The sequence below is a fragment of the Lutjanus erythropterus genome, chromosome 17 (assembly GCF_056507025.1).
Source record: "Lutjanus erythropterus isolate fLutEry1 chromosome 17, fLutEry1.hap2, whole genome shotgun sequence".
Lineage (NCBI taxonomy): Eukaryota > Metazoa > Chordata > Actinopteri > Lutjaniformes > Lutjanidae > Lutjanus > Lutjanus erythropterus.
The window spans coordinates 5,553,576-5,574,056 of NC_139333.1; the positions used below are offsets into that span (position 1 = coordinate 5,553,576).

At 40.9% G+C, this 20,481-nt stretch overlaps 2 protein-coding genes across 3 annotated transcripts in view; both read left to right on the forward strand.

The window, feature by feature from the left end:
* The window catches only part of mpripb (myosin phosphatase Rho interacting protein b), a 55,563-nt gene extending 54,421 nt beyond the window's left edge, over positions 1 to 1,142 (forward strand). For both annotated transcript variants that reach the window (XM_084740609.1, XM_084740610.1), the window contains exon 24: positions 130 to 1,142. In XM_084740609.1, the coding sequence (XP_084596735.1) occupies positions 130 to 201 (72 nt within the window). In that variant the 3' untranslated portion in view covers positions 202 to 1,142. The remainder of the gene's footprint in view (positions 1 to 129) is intronic.
* Positions 1,143 to 4,477: 3,335 nt separating this feature from the next.
* Positions 4,478 to 16,849, forward strand: LOC146311583 (uncharacterized). Its single transcript, XM_084740607.1, has 5 exons — positions 4,478 to 5,230; positions 7,571 to 10,137; positions 14,128 to 14,221; positions 16,557 to 16,606; positions 16,779 to 16,849. The coding sequence occupies exons 2-5, from the start codon at positions 7,576 to 7,578 to the stop codon at positions 16,824 to 16,826; spliced, it is 2,754 nt and encodes a 917-aa protein (XP_084596733.1). The 5' UTR covers positions 4,478 to 5,230; positions 7,571 to 7,575; the 3' UTR covers positions 16,827 to 16,849.
* The last annotated feature ends 3,632 nt before the right edge of the window (positions 16,850 to 20,481 follow it).

The window sequence follows — 20,481 nt, forward strand, 5'->3', positions numbered from 1 at the left end:
ACAATCACTGGGTGATAACAGATTAACACAGAGAGGGGAAACACTGTCTGCTCAGGAACATCTGTCAAGAAAAACAAAAAACACGCATTTATCATTATTAACATGTGCTCTTTCTCTCCGTCCCTGCAGAGTCTAAAGGAAGGGCTGACGGCTGAGCAGAGACTCCACCTGTTTGAAAATAAAGACACGAAGGAGTTCTGACAGTGACGCGTCGTGTCGACCTACCTTGCTGCATGTTTAGAAGCCCACTATATTTTAGCTCTGTAATGACTTATTTAGTAACACGACACACTGGCCACAAACACAGATCATATATTATTAAAAAAAAAAACATGGTATGAAGTTTGACTTTCATGTCTAGGTTTTGCATTCCATGCACTTCAGTTACTGTGACATTTTTTTGTATTGTTTGTTTTTGCTGCCACGTCTTACTGTAAATACTGTTTTTAGTTGAGCATCTGTCATGCATACGTTAAAACTATGACTGTGTAAGCTACTGTTTTAACTCCCTAGACTGTTGCTGGCCAAAGGCATAAAATGTGATGTTAATGGCTAAACACAACTACATATTGATGAGTGTGTAGTAACTTGCATAACAAAACCCATAGGAATGAGTCAGGCGTTCAGGTCTGCACGCTAACGCTCCACCACTCCCATCATCATTCCAGCACAGATGGAAGTGTTGCTCGGTAAACAAGCTATGGAACAAAAAGTGCTCGTCTGCATTAGGAAACAAATAACCTACCATGTTGCTTCATCGCCTGACGTCTTAATTAACATCAGATTAGATGTTAATTAACATCATATTAGATATTAGATCCTTGGATCTGTCTGAGATACCCGGAGATAAAGGCGACAGCTGAATGCATATGGATAGGATTCACTGACTATAATTTAAATATATATATATGAAAATTTATATAGAGTTTTTTTTTCTCACTGCAATCGTTGGTCCAGCTGTTATAGGAGTTGTTGGAGGTTATGTTCGTTGTCTTGTTCAGTGGCAGTCCCTTTGTATTTATTTAAATGGTTGGGATTTTTCTTTCACATTCCCGTTCCTCTGTTCTCTGTTATTGTAAATATAAAGCAGATATACACCAACTGACTACAGGTTTATTAGCAATAAATATTTTTGCACCCTTTTTGTTGTTGTAATGTTTTTTTTCTTTAACACGTTGAACAAACTAACATCGGGTCGGACGATGTAGCTGGAAAATGTATCACGGTAAACTTAACTTACATTTAAAAGGTTGAATTTAACCGCCATACTTACATACATACCCCTCACCCCCCGTATCTAAAGAAACCTGAGTTGCCCTCCCAGCCTGAACACAGACTTGTGTATAAATACCAGGTTCATACAGGTGCTGGAAATCCTTGAAAACACTTGAATTCTAATGTAGTGTTTTCAAGGTTTGAGAAGTGTTCGAATTTTGGATAAAGTGCTTGAAACTGTAATCACATTACTCTCAGAATAAATTGCTGCCTGACTGAACTAGTTAGTTCACTTTTTAGATAAAGAAATAAAATAAGTCAGATGTTTGCTGAGCCAGATTCTATAGGAAGTTAAGCGCCAGATAAGAACTTAACTGATTAAACAACTGGCATTGTTTACACCTCATTTGATATTGTTTTGTCTGGTGGAGCCATTGATTGGATAAGGAACTTATCCACTATAACTTAAAATATGAAGAAACAAAAATTAGGAAGACATGTTTTATATTGTATTAAGTATTTATGATTAATCAATTAATAAATTGTTAGTATTTTCAGCTGAAGAAAATGCACAAAATGTGTAACACTAATAGGAAGCCAAGTCTACTTAGAGACAGGTGACACATTTTGACATAAAACTTTGTCACAGAACATCATTTTGGTTGATAACAGCATGATAACATCTGACTGAATGTGATGAAAAGGTGAAATAATCATTTTGTATGTACATATGTAATTTACCACAGCTGGAAAGCGCTGGAAAAAAGCTTGAATTTGATTTTGGAGAAGGTGTACAAACCCTGAAATTGTGATTTTAGTCAACATGTGCAAATCTGATTTTGAGCACCTCAGAGCAGACAAAGTCTTGGGGAACCCTTGTGATTCCTGGTGCCCTTTAAGTGGGGCCTGGACCCCAGGCTGGGAACCAATGCCCTAAAGAGCCCTCCAAAGTACCCTTCTACTAGAAAAAACACATCACAGTGCCATGTTGGCCCCTCTCTACATGCCTTTAAATGGTTCAACAGTTCACTGTGTGTTTTATTACAGAGTTCCCGTAGTTTTACAATAAAACAATTTTAATCTAAACCAGAACTTGGAACTGTTTGACCTGAAATGCATAATGATTTTCACCATGTCAGCGCCCCACCACTGTTTATGAGTGTCACTTCATAGCATCCTCCATTAACAAGTCATATGTGGTTAATTCATTATGTGCTCAAGGCAATTCAAACTACTGAACAGTTTTCTTATTTCTATCAGTGAAGTGTCTGTTGATGATACATACCGCTTTTGTTTTATCACCCAGGCCTAAATGAACACCAGTGAAAATATGTTAGTTCATTTTTCATTCATTCTTCTTGTAACAGTACAAATAATACCATAACACGAGGCCCACAACTGATGACGTCTCTTACTGGTGGCTTCATGTAGTGGTCACCGCCGAGAACCACTCGGGTAAACGACTGCGCTGAGTCATGAGGGTCTATTGATGAATCCACCTCTGTTAAACTTAAAACGCTTCACACGATGTGCATTTATTGCAACAAATGTGCCTTCACATGGTTCTTTTATACATAGTCAAGGCTTTTATTTTCGTTGACAGGAAATTTATTCTCACTGACTTTTGTTGAGTGCATATCATTGACTACTTGAAAAGAAATTATTGTGTTTCAGTATTAGTTAAAGGTACTTGAGTATTTTATTTTATGCAAGTTTATTATTCTACTCCACTACATGTTAGAGGACTTTACATTTACATAAATAAAGAATATTTGCAAATATCTATGATATTTTTTTAAATCCCTAATACTGGCATCAGCCCCCAAAATTCAGTATCAGATGGGCTCTAAATGTTACGTAACTCTTTAAAATGTAAAATGCAGTTGCAGCTACAAAATGTGGTAAAATATCTGATCTGTCAGTCATATAGACCTTGTGTCAATCCAAGTTAATTTAGTTAATCAGTTAAATTAATAAAGCAGTTAATCTGAAAACAAAGAATTTCAAAGAAAGACAAGTTAGTGGCATTTTAATCTTAATTTGTCTAATAAATAGTATTCATGTTTGTTTATCACCTCCTGTCATTTTGAACAAGTGTCTGACTGAGAGTCTGTCTGCTGTAGATGAAACTACCCAACAGTATATAAAGTAGTTCAAATGAGCTCAAACATAAACATCCACAGCAGGAAAATGTAACGTTCAAGAACGCAGCAGTGATATTAATCCAAAAACATCAGATATAACAGCAAAACACTGCAACGTGAAAACTTTGACTCTTCACCAAGATATTTACATACTTTTACTTCAGTAAGGTTTTGAATGCAGGACTTTTACTTGTAGCTGAGTGTTTTCCCTGTGGTGTATTAGTACTTCTACTCAAGTAAATGATCTGAATACTTCTTCTACCCCTGGGGAAAAGACATGATTCTGATAGAAGAGCAAACGCTGCAAACTGCAGTTCTATTTGTTGTGAAGCTTCATTTGTCTCCTAAAGCGAGCAGAAGAGGTCACAACGACACGGACTCCAAACTGGGCCAGAAGAGCAATGAATGACAATCATTACTGTTCTAACTGTGTACTCGAGATTGGGGAGTAACAGATTACATGTAACAGGATTACATAATCTGGATACAGTTACAGATAAAAAGACATACATTTGGTAAAAATTAGGATTATTAGTAGTAATGTAGTTTTAAAATAAAGAACAATATACTATCATGCACAGTGGACACACAGCTGCCAATTCATTATAATGGCCTGTAGTGACAAAACACTTCATTGAGTGGAAATTCCAGTGGTTTTTTGTCCTTAAATCAACCAATCGATCAATAAATTGCACACAATAAAGGAATGAACAGCTGAAGAAAGTAATAATTTCAGCTTCTTAAATGTGAATATTTTCTGCTTTCTTTTCTCCTCTCTGACAGTAAACTGAATATCTTTGAGTTGTGGACAAAACAAGACATTTGAGGACGTCATCTTGGACTTTGGGAAACACTGATCAACATTTTTTGTCACCACTTGACCAAACACCTAATCAATTCATGGAGAAAATGGTCAACAGATTAATCGATAATAAAATAAAATAAAAATAAAAAAAATCATCACAGAAAAAAATCTGTCTAAACAGGTGGAAGACAAAAATTCAAAAATTCTGAAATTTCACTTGATTCTTTTTTATTCATTTTTTTTTTTTATCTGTATTTATTTTATCAACCGACTGAGTTCTTGTGAAAGTACTGTAGGCCAGCTTGGTTTCAGAAGTTCATGTAAAATATATGTCAGCAGCAAGAAATGTTCACAAATCATTCAAAGATGTTTGATTTTAGAGTTGTTTTACAAACTATGTCTGACAGTGACACCAAATATTCTTAGAGGGGTTTGAACAGGTCCTACTACTTTGTTCCCATAATGCCTCTGTGTTCCCCCAGCCCAGTGACAACTGTTCCACTGCTGGTTGCTTCACTTGTCAAGCCACCCAGAGTTAGACAGCAACACACAGCTTAAAGTAATGCTCGGTAGTTATGACATCTCTACACAAAATTAAAATTAAAAAAAGGAATCATCCCGGGTTGGACGGCCTGGTGTAAGTTTTCTGAGGCTTGACAGTTTACATGCAACAGTTGGACCAAGAAGAGCAAACTGTTCTGCCTGAAAATAACTATATTCCTAATAACATTTAGAGAAACTGTGCATTTAGTATTTAATTGTTAATTTGTACTTTTCATTCACATTATTTAAAATAAAGGAAAGAAAAACATTGAACGCACCACTAATTGTTTTATTGTGAAGGGGGCATCCGGAAGTTTGAGATTATACTCTAAACAACTTGACACTGCCGCTAATGTCAGAGTAGTGTGTTCCTGGAAAGTGTTTAGATCTTTATTTAATTTGGCTCATTCTCTCTCTGTGGTGTTATTCGGATCCGTCAGAGCAGATGGGTTGTTGAAGGAGATGCAGGCTGGGACGGATTCTTAACTGGACGTTTAAAAACGCTACGATTTCTCCCGTCCGGGTAAGTTTGGATGAGCAGCAGCGCAGCGCAGCGCATTACCTCCGCTCTGTCTTTGTTTCATCCAGCCGGGCCTTGCCCCGATGCTCGTAAATGGAGAGAACGTGTCGCCAAACTCCATGAAAAGTAATCCGCAATTTAATAATACCACGCTTATCGCTAAAATTTGGAAAGGAGTAGACAGCAAATTATACTTCTTTGAACCGTTAAAATCCACTCGTCAATTCGGAATTCATGTAATAGAGCAAAGAAACACTATTTGAAAGAAAAATTAACATTTAAAATTTGGTTTGGCCGCTGTTCTTGCAACAAAGTTACTAAGAGTCGCAGTGTGCAATAACGAAAGATGTGGACCACGAAGATGTAAAAGTTGTCATTTTGTCGAAGTAATGAGCTTCTTGGAGGAATGGACCTTGCCGACATGAAAAGTGTTCAATGTCGATTATTAAAAGTTGTTAATTCACGTTCTTTTTGGTGTTACTTTCTGTTTTTAATGAAAACCCCTTTAAACTGCCGGATATGTCATGCAGTTCGGCGTACGGGAAGGTTGCCGGAGCTAAGCTGGGCCTAGCTAGCTAACGTTAGCTGTGGCTAGGCTAAGCTAACTGTCGTTAGCAACCCTGAGCTGTCAACGTTGGTTGGAGGTAAAAAGTCAGCCGACTGTCTGAAAAAACATTATTCAGTAAACCTAACAAGTTGATATTATAAACATTCAATAATATTAAGATAAATTGGAAAAAAGCCAAGACATAAATTGTCAGTTAACGCTAATCTATATGTTCTCCAACGTTAATGAAATCAAGCACACGTCAGTTTCCAGGCTAATGACAAGGTTAAGACTATAGCTGTAAAGGCTTGTGGTTTAACTTTATGCCTGAAGTCTTACAATAAGATACATTGAAAACGGATTTAACAAAACACCAACAGCGTGATAAGTTTGTGATGTAGCTTGTGGTCAAAAGTAGAAGACAAGTTCCTGCAAAGGAGCAAACGTGCTCGGTGCATCTAGCTACTCAGGTTAGACGAAAAAAAGAGATGTTGACCTGAAAAGGTAAAAAAAGAGTAATGATGCCTTCAGAGATGGACACAAAGTACATCAAAAAGTATTTTGTTACAAAATTCAAACATTTGCTCATCAAATATATCCAAATAAAACACAAAATGCCGGGATAAGAAAATGTATGTAATTAAAGTACAAGACAAAAATACACTCTGTAGCCTCTTATATGATCACACTTTAGTGATTTAGTAGGCTCAATATGGCTCTAGCCATAAACCCCCTGCATAACAATTTATAATGCATGCAGAAACAGCATATGATTAGCATAAAGCAGGTATGTCTGTAAAGGGGAGACTATTGGGTGCCCATAAGACCCATTTTCATTTAGATATCTTGAGGTGTGAGATCATGGGACCCCTTTGAAAAAAGCCACGCCGGTTTTTAACTCAGCAAAATCTAGAACTCTGGAGCATTATTAAGCGTTTTTTCCAACAAGCTCACCTCACCTGGCGATACTAAAGTATGCTGTAGCTCACCATTTCCCAAACTTTTTTCCTGGGGACCCAACTTTTTTTTAAAGGACAAACTATCGCAACCCAAATTAAAATAAGCCTTATCAATAAATTCTGGTAAGAGTTAGTTTGTGCATTAATGAAAGTTTCTGATTTTTACTGCCATTTTTCTTTCTTTTTTTCATTGTCACTTCACTGACCTGTGAAAACTTTAGAAATGAAAAAGAAAGTAATTTAGGCTGAGTTACAGAGCATCTTGTTATTTTTTTCCTCTTATCAGGAAAACAACATAGGACATTTTAGCCTACTTCATAAATGTGACAAAATAACTGCATTGGATTGAATTAACAGGTTCTTGTTTTTTTCCTCCCATCAGTAAAACAATATACACATTTAAAATGGTTTATGAAAGGTGAACTGCAGATATAAATCTTAGATTTTCAGAATTTCTTCCATTGTGTCATATTTGTTTGGGTACCAAAATAAGATGTGGGTCCTGACCCAGTCCTTGGGAGGGACTGCCTTAGGTCTTTCATATGATGTTAGTTTCATTTGATACCAGTATCCTAACTCCTCTGCCTGGTGGAGATATTACATGTATTTCAAATATACAAATACAAATTCAAGCTCTTAAGGTATTTTGTCACAAATAACATCTTATTTTTTCTGTCCGACAGAATACAAAAAACAAAGTTCTGAAGTAATTAAATACATACTTGCCATACATTAATTGAAATCATGCCCATCTCTGGATATTGGGAAGTTAATGACTTCTACAGTTGAACTTACATAAGTTACACCATTTTCTGTCCTCCTCTTCATCCTTTTCAGTTGTTATGGAGCAGCCACCTGGGAGCTTAGATGATCTACAGCCTCAAGACCTCTCCATCTCCGGCATCCCCACTGTGATTGACCTGACCAGGAAAGGCGAGGAATGTGTCCTCAACGCCACGTCCTTTGATGCGCTGCGGATGGTCAAGAGCCCTAGCTGGTATCCAAACTCCGCCACTGGCAGCCCTGGATTACCCTTCTCAGAGACCAGTTCTTCGGACGTCGGGCTCCAATCGGGGGATCAGATTCAACCAGACAATGCCTTCTCTCACACTACAGTCACCCTCTCCTATGTGAGCCGGTCTCACGTCTTCTCCACTCATGACTCCCTGTCCCAGCATCCGACTCTGCGTGGCGTGCCGGCTATTAGCAAGTTATCCCTCCACCCTCCTTGTGACTCAGGTCAAGGGCTTGGGCAGACCGGCCACGCACTCAACCAGCATTGCTTAGAGCAGGTTGATGGGTCTGTGGACCTCACCACTCAGACAGAACTTTTTCAGTCGTTGGCTCAGGTGGGACCAGAGAAGGATGGGGGAGTGTGTCTAACACAAGAGTGTCACACGATCAACGGTGGAGTCCTTTCCAGAGATGGGGATGTACAAGGCCAAGAAGACCACAGCCTTTCTCGGGAGAGCAGTCAGGGTTTGGAGAATGGTCAGGGTGAGAGCTGGTCAAGCTCAGGAGTGTGTGCTGAATCCTCACCGGAAACGCTCACCCCCACCACAGGGGAGGAAGACGAGAAGGGGGGATCCGAGGTGCTCTTTCTCATGTCTAAGAAACCAGACCCACCAGTTGTCCCGGACAGCGTGGGCGCTAGAGACCTGTGTTCACTGAACAGGGAGTACATCAGTCCTCTGGAGGACCCTGTCTCTCCCTCCACTACCTCACAGGACGATGTGGAAGATGTGTTCGTCCTGCCTCAGGCCTCCAGCTCGCCCAGCGGCGACACCTCTTATCTAGAGACGACTGACGAGGCTGTGTGGGATGGCTCGAGCACAGAGAGGGGCATTCAGCTGGCCTCCGGCGTCAGCAAAGACACCACGAGGTTAGATTCAAGCGATGAAAATAAGCAGCCAGTCCATCGACGGAAGGCAGTGTTGGAGCCTTTGATTGACTTAACAGATGATGTTTGTGTGTCAGATGTTTTGGAAAACAAACCCAAGACTGTTGTTCCTCACATGAACGGGAATGCGAAGGCACTACAGAGAACTTTACATGAAAAGAAACTGCCAGTGCGTTCAGGCAGAGGCATGCGCTTAGAGGCTATAGTTATGAACATAAATTCAAGCAGATATAAAGTGTCAGGATGCATACGCACCAATAAAAAAGCAAGTGCTTCCCAATCGACAGCGGGTGATTCTAAGTTGGTGAGTGCTAAAAGGAATGACACGCTGTCAACGGGGAAAAGGACAAGCAGAGCAAAAGCATCTTTCTCAGTGAAAACAACTAAACAAAAAGCAAAAGTAATTCCAGTGAAAAGGGGTAAAACTAAGAATATTAACACCGACAGTTGCAAAGACTCTACCTCTGATTCAGAAATCAGTCATTCTAAAAGGTCACAAAGCAGCACACCTCCAAAAAGCCCGAAGATTGTTGTGCACAAAAACTCAAAGAAGGAGCCAGAGCAGCTTTCTCACCCTGACCCCCCAGTGGAAAATCACATGGCAAGATTTTCCCCACCACCACCATCCAAATCTCCAAAGAAATGCCAAGGCAAGGCCAAAGGCAAGGCTGCAGGTAGCAAAAAGTCTCCCACTGCCAAGACAAAGGGGGCTCGTACGCCCAAGGGTCGGCAAAAGAAACACAAAAGGAAGCAAAGACAGTCTTCCTCCATGTTCTCCCCCAAGGAACCGGAAATCAAGCTGAAGTACATCAACTACAAGGAGGAGAAAAGGGACTTGAAGTTGGATGGTTTCTCCCCGTTCATCCGTGTGCAGCGTCAGCAGTCATCGCCATCACTGTGTACTGTAATCAACTATGCTGACGAGGTGAGGACGCAACACAAGAGGGGCCAGCAGCAGCAGCAGGCTCACTCAAGTGGCTTTATCTCTGCTGTCATACCCAGCACTTCCTGTCTGCAGCTGGGCCGGGCGTCCACACATGGCCAACACCAGCGCTCTCTGGTCTGCTGCCTGTGTGGCCAGTCAGCCAATGCCATGGACTTGGGGGACCTCCACGGCCCCTATTACCCCGAAGGGTACCAGCCAAGCACCAAAACACCAGCCAGCATGTCGGGCCTCAAAGAGGACGACTCCAGCGATTCGGACTCTTCGTCCTGCAGTATGCGGGGCAGGGGGAGGAAGCGTGCCATCCCACCAAAAGTGCGGCCCCTTCGGCCAGGAACCCAGTGGTGGACCGGCGATGGCACAGGCAGCCCCGCAGCTAAGCGGGCTCGGTCAGACGCCGGCTCTGCCGATGTAGAGGACTGGTACAGCCCCCCTGTGTTGCCACTGGAGCCCTGTGAATACTGGCTCCATGAAGACTGCGGCATCTGGTCCGCAGGCGTGTTCCTTGTGAAGGGCAAAGTCTACGGACTGGAGGAGGCTGTCAAGGTGGCCCAGGAGACGGTAAAGCTGCACATTAAACCTATAATGTGAATGTGGTTGATATGATGGAGCTGGAAATGAAGGTGTGATAATGCATTCATAATCTCCCTGTTTACTTGTTTCGTAGGCTTCTAACATACTAATAGATTTCAGATGTGTTATCAAATCAGAGCATGAGTAAGCATGAACAACTGACAATTATGTCAGAAAAAGATTAGCAGTTATTGGTGCAGGCTAGCAACACTGAGACATTGTGATTTGTATGGTATTACAGATTAAGCATTGCTTGAGGGTTCGGCTTGCTGTGCATTTTAAAGAGAGCTGCTCTCTAAAAGCTGAGGTTTCTGCAGTGATACTGCCTCAGTGCTGGTCAGCAGACAGAACAATCCCTCTGAGCTCTCTGCCAGTTGCACCGAGTCTGTAATTTCTGCAAACACTTTCAGATCCAATTGGATGTTCATGATTCACTTTGGAAACAGCAAACGTAAATGCAGCACTTGGCATTAACCGCAGCACTTGGCATTAACCACAGCCCATGGCCAGAAAAATTTACTTTATGGCGTCCAGTTATTCTATATGTGTCCCCCTGTAAAGCTGGACAAAAAAACCCCACTAACATCTACTAACATCTGGGTTCTCTCTTAAAATGATAAGGGTATAATTGGCATTTATTCCTAGTTTAAATGACTACAGAAGTCACGGGTATTTATTGTCTCAAACTGATTGGCAGCGATGTGAACATGATACCTGGGACCATGTGCTGTTTGACTTGGTGCTTCAGCCCAGGACATCGGAGTTTGCACCTGCATTAAATTCTTCACAGTAAAAGTCCCCCATTATTTTGTCATCTAAAAGCCTCTGTTATGAAGCAGCAAAACCAGGATTTATTTTGTCATTACCTGTAACTTGGCACAATTCGTGAAGGCTGAAAGGGAACATGATAGTAAAATACAGCAGTTACCTGAACGTAAAAACAGCGGCACAGGAGAGAAACTGAACTTCAAACCACAGAGATTAGCTTCTAAAGAACTGAGAGCTGAACACACAGTCACTGACACTTTTAGAAATGTGTTTTTTTTTATCTCTCCTGCACACACATGAGTTGAGTATCACAACGCCGAGAAAAGGGGTTATCACAGGCTGGCTGCAGACTTCACTTCAGCCTGTTTGGAGACAGGTCAGGCTCTCTTTGGCCCCACTCCAGAATAAGTCCATCTCAGGCATGACTGGGCACAGCGCACGTTAAAAGTGGTAATGGCAGTGCAAATCAGCACGACATGGTTTGACTCGGCATGGTGGAAGTGTGTAAATTGTGTTATGTTAATTTTCTGTATTGTTTTTACTAGGGTTGTAACGATACATCGACCTGGATCAATATATCGAATCAGTGTTCAGTGATCAAATATTATTGATGCAAAGTGAAAATATTGATCTGTATCGTCATCTTTAAGATGCACCTTTATTTTGAAAATCACATGGCATATCTGGAAGAGTTCAGTCATAAAATTGTCAAATCATAATTTAGTTGTTTTTGTAAGTTGACGTAAATGTAACTGATTATGTTGAATGGACATATGAGACCCCTGACCTGAATCGACTTAAACTTTGCAGACTTTGCAGATATTGTATCGTACCAAAGAATCAATATCTTATCATGACAAAACTTTGCACTCATAGTTTTTACATAAGCTTACATTTTGCCTGACTAGGGGCTCAGTGGCTCTATATATGAAATACTCCCAACTGTTTTCATGGGATCAAAGTTCCGTTTTTAGCTCACATCATGCCCGCTTAGCAGTCTCCATGACAACAGAGCGAAATCCATCCTCTGAGGAAGTCTGCGAGACGCTGTCGAAAGCTGCAGTGGGAAAAAAATGTAGCACAGAAATCATTTTGCTAGAGCTAAGTTTCCAACCATAGAATATGAGGAAATATTAACATTTGAGAAGCTGGATTCAGCCAGTTGCTGGGCAGTAAATGACTTGCATGCTTAATTGATCATTAAAATGGTTGCAGATTAACTTTCTGTCGATCAGCTAATAATTTAATTGCTTCAGGTCAAACCACACAAGCGTGCGCGAGGACACAGTGCAACTCACAACAAAATCCTCTGTATTTTGCAACATCTTCAGACTAAAATGTCAGCACACAAAATATCTTATGATCCAGCACATCAGGCAAGGTGCCAAGACGTTTGCCATGTCCATGATCCCAGCGGGGACAACATGTGAGTAATAATGAATACTTGAGGCTCCAGGGGCTGGGCTGCAGTACACTTAGTCATGTTTTCCCTTACTGTGGTGACCACTGAGCATGCCAGAAGAACCCTTAGTTTGCTACCACATATGTGAGCAAAGTTCAGTTCTCTTAGTCTTAAAGGCTTTTCCTGTTTAACATCATTGACTCTCATTATTGATAATGGCAGATATTTTCTGCAGCTACTCGAGGGAAAATCTGTTTCTTTATGAAATTTGCTACAGATTTATAATTTGTTAGCTTTATTGCCTCACTATTTCTCTTCCTGGGACACTTTAATAAAACGGGGCCATCGTTAATGTTATTAGTAACATGTGTTTTCCCAGTATGACAAGTCACCATGTCTGTGGTGGAAAAAGGCCTATTAAGGCAGAATACGTGGAGAAAAGCCTGTACTCAGTGGATTATATCCTAACATGTTTGTACCATGCTCTTCATAAGGATGAATGCGGCACATTTTTATGCAATATTGATAAATGAGGACCTTGAAGAAATGATACTTCAAAGCTATAAATGTGCCTGATTGCTGGTAAATGCAGCGTTTTAAATTTTAAATTGACAGAAAGATGTTGGAGGAGCCTCCCTAGTGTGCTGCTTCTCTGGTGAGAACTCAACATTAATCATGAAGCAGGGGTTCCATCAAACATGGTTTCTGGTAATTTCTAAGTACTACCTGCAGTGTTTTAAAGTGACAGTTCATCCCAAAAATCAAAGATGCATTTTTTTTCTCCTGGTCTGTAGTGTTTTTTTTTTTTTTTTTTATCCATCTTGATATTTTTTGTTTTGGAGATGTCTTCTCTCCATTATAATGGGACTAAATGGCACTCTGCTTGTGGTGCACAAAGCACCAAAAAATGCATTTGAAAAATTCAAAACCAGTGTCTTTTCAAATCATGAATCAAGATAATCCACAGACGTTGTTGTGAGCAGTTTCATGGGGGAACTACTTTCTCTCTATTGGGAAGAAAGTAGTTTCGGTAGATTCTAAAGTAGCTCAGTTTGATTCTGTTGCAGAAAAAGAAGTAGTTCCTTCATGAAACTTCTCACAACACGGTTCATGGATTATTTTGAGTAATCCAGTCATGGTTTCTGTATCTTTTTGGTGCTTTGAGCACCACAAGGTGAGTTCCATTTAGTTCCTTTATATTCAAGAGAAGGCAGACCTCTCTACAGCCAGTATCTCCAAAGCTCTGTGACTCACGCCACAAAAAACTAGATGGATAAACTGCACTACAGGCTAGAGGGAAAAATGTGTTCGTTTGATTATGGGGGTGAACTGTCCCTTAAAGTAAATACTCAGCAGTAATGTCCCCTTTCTTTATTTATGCCTCTGTGCGAGTGGCAGCCATGACCAGAGGCATTATGTGTTCAGGTTGAGCACAATATCTCCAGAACTCTTTTATGGAATTTCTTTGAATTTGACACAAATGTCCATTTGGAGATTTTGGAAGTCAAAGGTCAAGCTCACTGTGACCTCATGTCCGTCCCATTCTCATGAACACCTGGATGAATTTCTTAAATTTTGGATCAGATGGCCACTTGGACTCGAGGACGAAATGATTAGAATTTGGAGGTCAAAAGTCACATGTTTAAGGCCATAACTCACACAAATGTACAACTTAAACTTCACTGTGGCATAATGTTCAGCTCTCTATCAGCAAGGTGGTACTTCTAGTTCAGGTACTGCATCCGGTTGTATCCTGTTTGCAGACTTGTACATGATGCCTCTGACGTTGTATCTGCTGTCTTTTTCAGATGTGTTCAGCGTGCCGTGACCCAGGTGCGACACTGGGCTGCTTCTTCAAAGCCTGTCCCAACAAGTACCACTACAGGTGTGCTCTGGAGTCAGGTGAGTGGTGCCCTCTGCCCCCTGTCTCTACACATCACAAGGGAACAAAGTGCAATCTTATCCTTATCCTTGTTTACAGGTACAATGTGCACGGCTATCTGTGACTTGTTTTTATCTTTAATCTTAAAGGTCCGGTGTGTAAGATTTAGGGGGATTTATTGGCAGAATATGGCAGAAATGACATTTAATATTCCTAAGTATGTTTTCATTAGTGTATAATTACCTGAAAATAAGTATCGCTGTGTTGCATTATCTTAGAATGAGACCTTTATATCTACAGAGGGTGCCGTTCCTCTTCCATGAAGACCACCATGTTGTTACACATTACCACATGAAGATGTGGTAGTATGATGGAGTGTGTAATCAACAAAATATGACGAACAATTATGCATTAATAGCCTTCCTGTTTACTTGTATTTTGTGCCTCTAGGATACTAATAAGTTTCAGCCGATATCAAATCAGAGCATGACTGAACACGAATAACTGACACTTATGTCAGATTGAAAAAGATTAGAAGTTATTGTTGTGGGCTAGCAACACAGGGACGGTGACGTGATTTTCACAGTATAACAAAGTTAGCGTTGCTTCATGGTTTGGCTTGAGCATTTTTAAAAGCCCTCTAAAAGCTGAGGTGTTTGCAATATTACTAACTGCTGGATCTCAGCAGACAGAACAGTTCACTCTGAGCTCTTTGACTGTTGCACCAATTCTGCGGTTTCTGCACACTTTTTTTCAGATCCAACTCCTCTTTTTTGCAAACAATAGTATAAAATAAACACAGACTTCAACATTAATGCTGCATTCCAACAACACTGTAGATGGTAAACAACCCCCTACTAGAAAAAGTACAATGGAACACCACTCAAAGTCCAAGTTCCTGCTTGTGAACTCGGGTCAAATCCATCAAGCCCCAACTCCTTGAAGAGGCAGCTGTGTGACGTCACACATCTGTGTTAGCACCCATGGAAAATATTACAAACTGACTGAATGATGTCTGTACCCTCACCCATCATTTTTCCTCCTCTCTTGTTTATGCAAGGGGGCTGCACTGCTTAGGGTTTGATTGAGTGTATGTTTGCTAAAGGAAATCATCAGTTTGTCACAATCAGCCATGTTTTTTTTTTTTTTGTTTACTTTTGGCACCTGGAATGCTTTGAGATGGGAAGTTGGTAATTTCACCTGTGGAAATTCCGACTTCCAGCATTGTCTCAAACGCAGCATAAACATGGCCCGATGTCCAAAAGAGTAGTTTTTGTTACCTTTTGCATTTTCTGCTTAAGTTTCATGGAGACTGTAGGCTCTCCTTCACACTTGGAAGGGTAAAATGAGACGAGTTATTTGCAGTCTGCAAGTTCATTGCTCACTGCCACTAAATTCTACACACTGGTCCTTTAAAAATTGGGTCATCTAATATACAATCTCAGAACCCATCAGCTATCATGATTACAATTTAACCTCTGGAGCCAACGGCCAATGTTTCGGTGCTCCTGATGTGGCCAGCAGATCCAGATTAGGGCTGCACAATTAATCTGAATTTTATCACAAACATAATATGGCTTTCTGCAATTTTCAAATTGCAGCAATATTGGTGCAGATTGGTGCAGTATTTGTTAAAGGCAAAATGTGTGTTAGAAACTATTAAGTGAATGAATGAATGGTGTGAGGCAGGAATGTCCTGTCCTACAAATCAGGTTTTGCAAACTCAAAAGAATTATCTACATTTGGTGCAGATTCCTGCAAAAAAAATCACACCACACTCATTTTAATGTTTTTCAATCAAAATAAGAATAATTATCATTACCTCTAGACAATAGCCGATTGATTATGAGATCACATCTCATCCATTGCGTTCTCCCTCTTTTGCTCTCCACACAGGCTGTTTACCTGCAGGAAACTAAAGCCTGCTCAAAACTGATTGGTCAATATTACTCAAACTACAAAGAGAAAACAAAAACACTTCGCTGATTCCAAAATCTTGTCCCCTGCCTACACGTTCTGTATTCATATGCAGTTATCTGTTTATAGAGATTACATAATATGTTTTGAGTGGTATCCATCCCTGCAGTTTGGGTTTCATTTGTCAGTGTTTAGCCTCTAATGTCTTTGCTTAACGTTGTACCTGTTAAACCATTATGTTGAATGCACCCACTGGTCCGTTGCTTTGTGTGTGTGTGTGTGTGTGTGTGTGTGTATTGCTCTGTAAATAGCTCTTTTGTGAAGTGCATTTGGCTGTTAACACTTCCGCTCAGCCTGAACTTGCACGTGTGGGTGGTTGAACTCTATGGATGAGTCAATGTAGCATCTTTAACTCCTGTTTTGTTCTTGTTCTCACAGACTGTGTTCTCATTGAAGAAAATTTCTCCATGAAGTGTAAAAAGCACAAGGTGAGCAGAAATAACTGCACTTTAAAATGTCACGGGCTACTGGAAATGTTCAAGTTGCTTAGAAACTACAAAGAGTTGGGCATTTCTGCTCTTGGAAAGTTATCATAGGAAATTATGTAACTGTATTATTAACTACATATGAACTGTTGTGATTCCCTCTTTCTCTCCCCAGAACAAGACATTCAAAGCCCCGCCAGGGAACCGATGGGATGACAGGTGACAAAGTCAACAGACACTTCACGAGGTAAGTGAATACCTGCAGTTACTGATGATCAATTAATCTGTCAATAATTTTCTTGATTAATCAGTGAGTTGCTTGATCCATAAAGTGTCAGAAAAGACAACCTCAGGAGTCTTGTCCCAAATGTCCCAAATCAAAAATGCATGTTTTATCTCTGCTATTTATCCATCTGGATTGTTTTGCTGTGAGATGCAGAGTTGGACTGAAGCTATCTAAATAGATAAATATCACTACAGGCCAGATTAAAATATGTATGTTTGATTTTTAGGATGAACTGTACTTAAACTATGAGGTGTTTTTTTTTTTTTTTTTTTTTTTGTTTGCATGCAATCAAGTGATGAATAATCACACTTGTCAATACAAAGTAACTGTGCAGCACAATACAGAGCATGCATGTTAAGTGTCATGCATGTCAGTCATGTCTGTCTGTAACTATACTTGGTAATGAAGCTGTCTGCTACAGCTCTGACACAGAGTTTAAATCCAGCTACTGGAACATACTGCAAAACAAATCTGTTTCTCTGTTTATCCGTGCAGACATTCACCTGCATCATCCTGCAGGGGCTCTCCTCACCCCTTCTGTCGGTAACCATGGCAACGGCGGACCAGGGTTCTTCTGACTGACAGCTAGCACCCATGAACCTTAACTTTCACCCTCTGCTCTTCAACTGCACTGTTAACCCCACCACCCCACCCACCAACCCTCCAACCCACCCCACCCCACCGGACACTGTGACTGGAGGAGCCCGGTCACAGACGGCTCCCTGAGCGCAGTGTGACGGTGCTCATCAGACAGTTAGATCACCCGCAGACCAGTGGGGGACAAAAACCTGCTCTCAACTTCACACAAAGTAACATGCTGAATTTCTCATTTGTGTTATCAATTTTTAGTTATTTATATGGAATTTGTGTTCCTGGATTTAATATGAATAACAATCAAAGATATTTAATTTTATAAAAATTTTCTAAGGTTTTGATTATATTTGGTTTATTTATTCCTGGAGTTTTCTTATTGGTTTCTTTAGCAGTGGTCAAAGAGGTTTGATTGTGTGTTTTTAAGTTATTGCTAAAAGCAGTTGAAATAGCGCGCCAGTCAAGGAGATGCTGGTTTTATTTAAAGATGGGACGGAGAAAGGGCTGAACGGTCGAGACGTGACGCTCACAGAACAAAGGTACCCGTTCTGGATCAGAACGCACGACATTACGTTTTGTTTGACAAAGAGCTGTGCAACAGGCAAGTCTGGAAAAACAGCCAAACCCAGACCACCCACCCCACCCCCCCTCCCCCACAGACTCTTGCACTGAATGTTTTGGGCCCAGCCGATGTAATTGAGGAGACTGAACGGCGTGTGTTTGAATGTATTCTCCCCATGCGCGGGGTTTTTGCAGGAAGCACTTTGGAGTGGCGCTGAACACGCGTGGTCCTCTGCTCCGGCTGCAGTATTACCTTCTTCAGCTCGCCGCCTCCCCCTCATATCGCTCGCTTCACTCTCACTCACACGGCTCTTGAAAAGAAACGGATCTAACCATCAGGATGAGACCATGTGATTTTTATTTTGCTTAAAGCACTTTGGCCTCCCGCTTCAGGCTGGGAGAATTTAAATGTGCCCATGTTGAGTTCGTCTGCACGGCCCTTAAATCTGTTTGTATCCTAATAGAATTTCTATACAATTTGTTGTTTGGGCGTAAGGGTCCCTGCCAATGCAAGTCATCTGCTGTTTACTGGGACTTCTCCTCTGTCGGAGCTGCAATAATTTATTTCTGTTCTTTGCAGCACAATATTCACATTGAGTGAACCTCAAACAATCTTTTGGAATTGAAGGAGTAGTTTGGATTATTTGAATTAGAATTTTACTGCTTTATCTTCCCGTCAGACAGCTTTTTCTGACCCTTCTGTAGTAGGTTTTGTCTTACTACAACTAATGATTATTTTCATTGATTAATTATCAATTTTTTTCTCAATTAATTAATTCTGTCACAGTCTTGTCAGATTAAATTTTTGATAGTGATGATTTGAATGAATGATTTTTCTCGTCACTTCTTCTCCAAACACTCGCACACACCCACACTTCTGTTACTGCACACACACACCGGGGCTCTCCCGCCTCTTTATCAGCAGGATGTTTTATGAAGTCTTCCCAGAAATACATCCGCGATTCAGTTTTTTGCAGCAGCAGAAAAGCCGAGGCTCCTCGGTAATGACTTCATCTATGAAAACAATCGAATGGCATTGACACCGACCAGCTGCATATCTAGACACATACATTAAATAGATAATGCTGTTTCTGCGTTTCTCTCTCTGGAGTGTGTGTGATGTAACTGTCACTCTTCTCACACAGCAGAGCGATCAAGTGAGGAAGGGGGAGAGGGGACATGTCCACTAAAATACATTTTGTTGCTGACTCTGTCCACAGCAGCACATTGCTTAGCTTCCTCCACTGGTACTCCTGCTGCTTCTCTAAACTGGAGGCGTGTCGACCGCCATCTACACCGACAGTCGATAAGTACCTCACACAACCCCACTCCAGATAATTTCACCTGTTCCTTTAATCTGATTTCAGCACGATTTTGTTGAGAAACCTGTTAGGATTACTTTCAGTGCAAGTCATCTGCTGTTTACTTGGACTTCTCTGTCGGAGCTGCAATAATTACTTTCTGTCTGGTTTCATTTTCCAGAACTTTGCAGCACAATATTTACATTGCTTTAAATGAACTTGAACGCAAAGACTTTGGGATTTCACGTACTATCAGCCTCACCGGTGTCACTAAAGTTTAAGAATGATGTATGTTTGCAGATTACTACGTTGACGTTGAGAATCTTTGGTTTACATCGATCCTGATTTCTAAAGGCCACGCTAGTATTAAGATTCCTGAGAAGTCCACTGCGGTTTTCTCTCTCGACTCGGGCCTAGCTGGTGAGTTTCCACCAGAACCTCTCTGAAAAAGCCTTATCTGACATACAAGAGGTATATACAGTTTTTTTCCTACTCTCACTATCTTGTGGTGCAACGACAAATCAGTGGATGTACATCACGTTCCTTTGGACATCCTGATGACTGAAGGCAGCTTGCATGCACTTTTCTGCTGCAGACTTTGTTGTTACTAATAGCAGGGGCATTGTGGGCCAATTCCCAACGAACCCTCCGACCACGCAGGTACGCACCGACTCTCTGGGACTCGTGTAAAACCATGTATTGAGATTAGCTCCCAGTGTCGTGGTACCTGTCGAATCAGGTGACGAGGTCGGCGGCTTTGGCCTGTCAGCCTGCCCGTTTTTGTTTTTAGAGGAAAAAAAAAAAAGTCTTTATGTGATCAGTGTTGGTGTAACGTCTCTATGTACTTTTGCATAGCGCCATTTAGGGGCAGCGTCGTGCTGCCTGAGACCAGTGTGTGAGGTCAAATAAAGCCATGGCTTCGTCTGCTCAGTGTCTCACCAGCAGGACACACACACACACACACACACACACACCTGAATCTCCTTATCCTGGAACACCACGTCTGTTTCATTTGTGCCATCCTTATGTTTTGTGTGTTTTATGATTTGTTGCAGTGTTTTGTTTTGTTTTTTTTATGAAAAGGTGTGAGCCTGACATTTTTACTGCAATTGTTTTCAATTACAAGCAGTTGTTTGCAT

Bases quoted from the DNA above. Each gene is read 5' to 3' on its own strand.
- LOC146311583 (XM_084740607.1), top strand. From the start codon at position 7,576: ATGGAGCAGCCACCTGGGAGCTTAGATGATCTACAGCCTCAAGACCTC. The intron at 14,222-16,556 runs GTGAGTGGTGCC...TTGTTCTCACAG, and splicing joins CAGGTGTGCTCTGGAGTCAG to ACTGTGTTCTCATTGAAGAA. The intron at 16,607-16,778 runs GTGAGCAGAAAT...TTCTCTCCCCAG, and splicing joins TGAAGTGTAAAAAGCACAAG to AACAAGACATTCAAAGCCCC.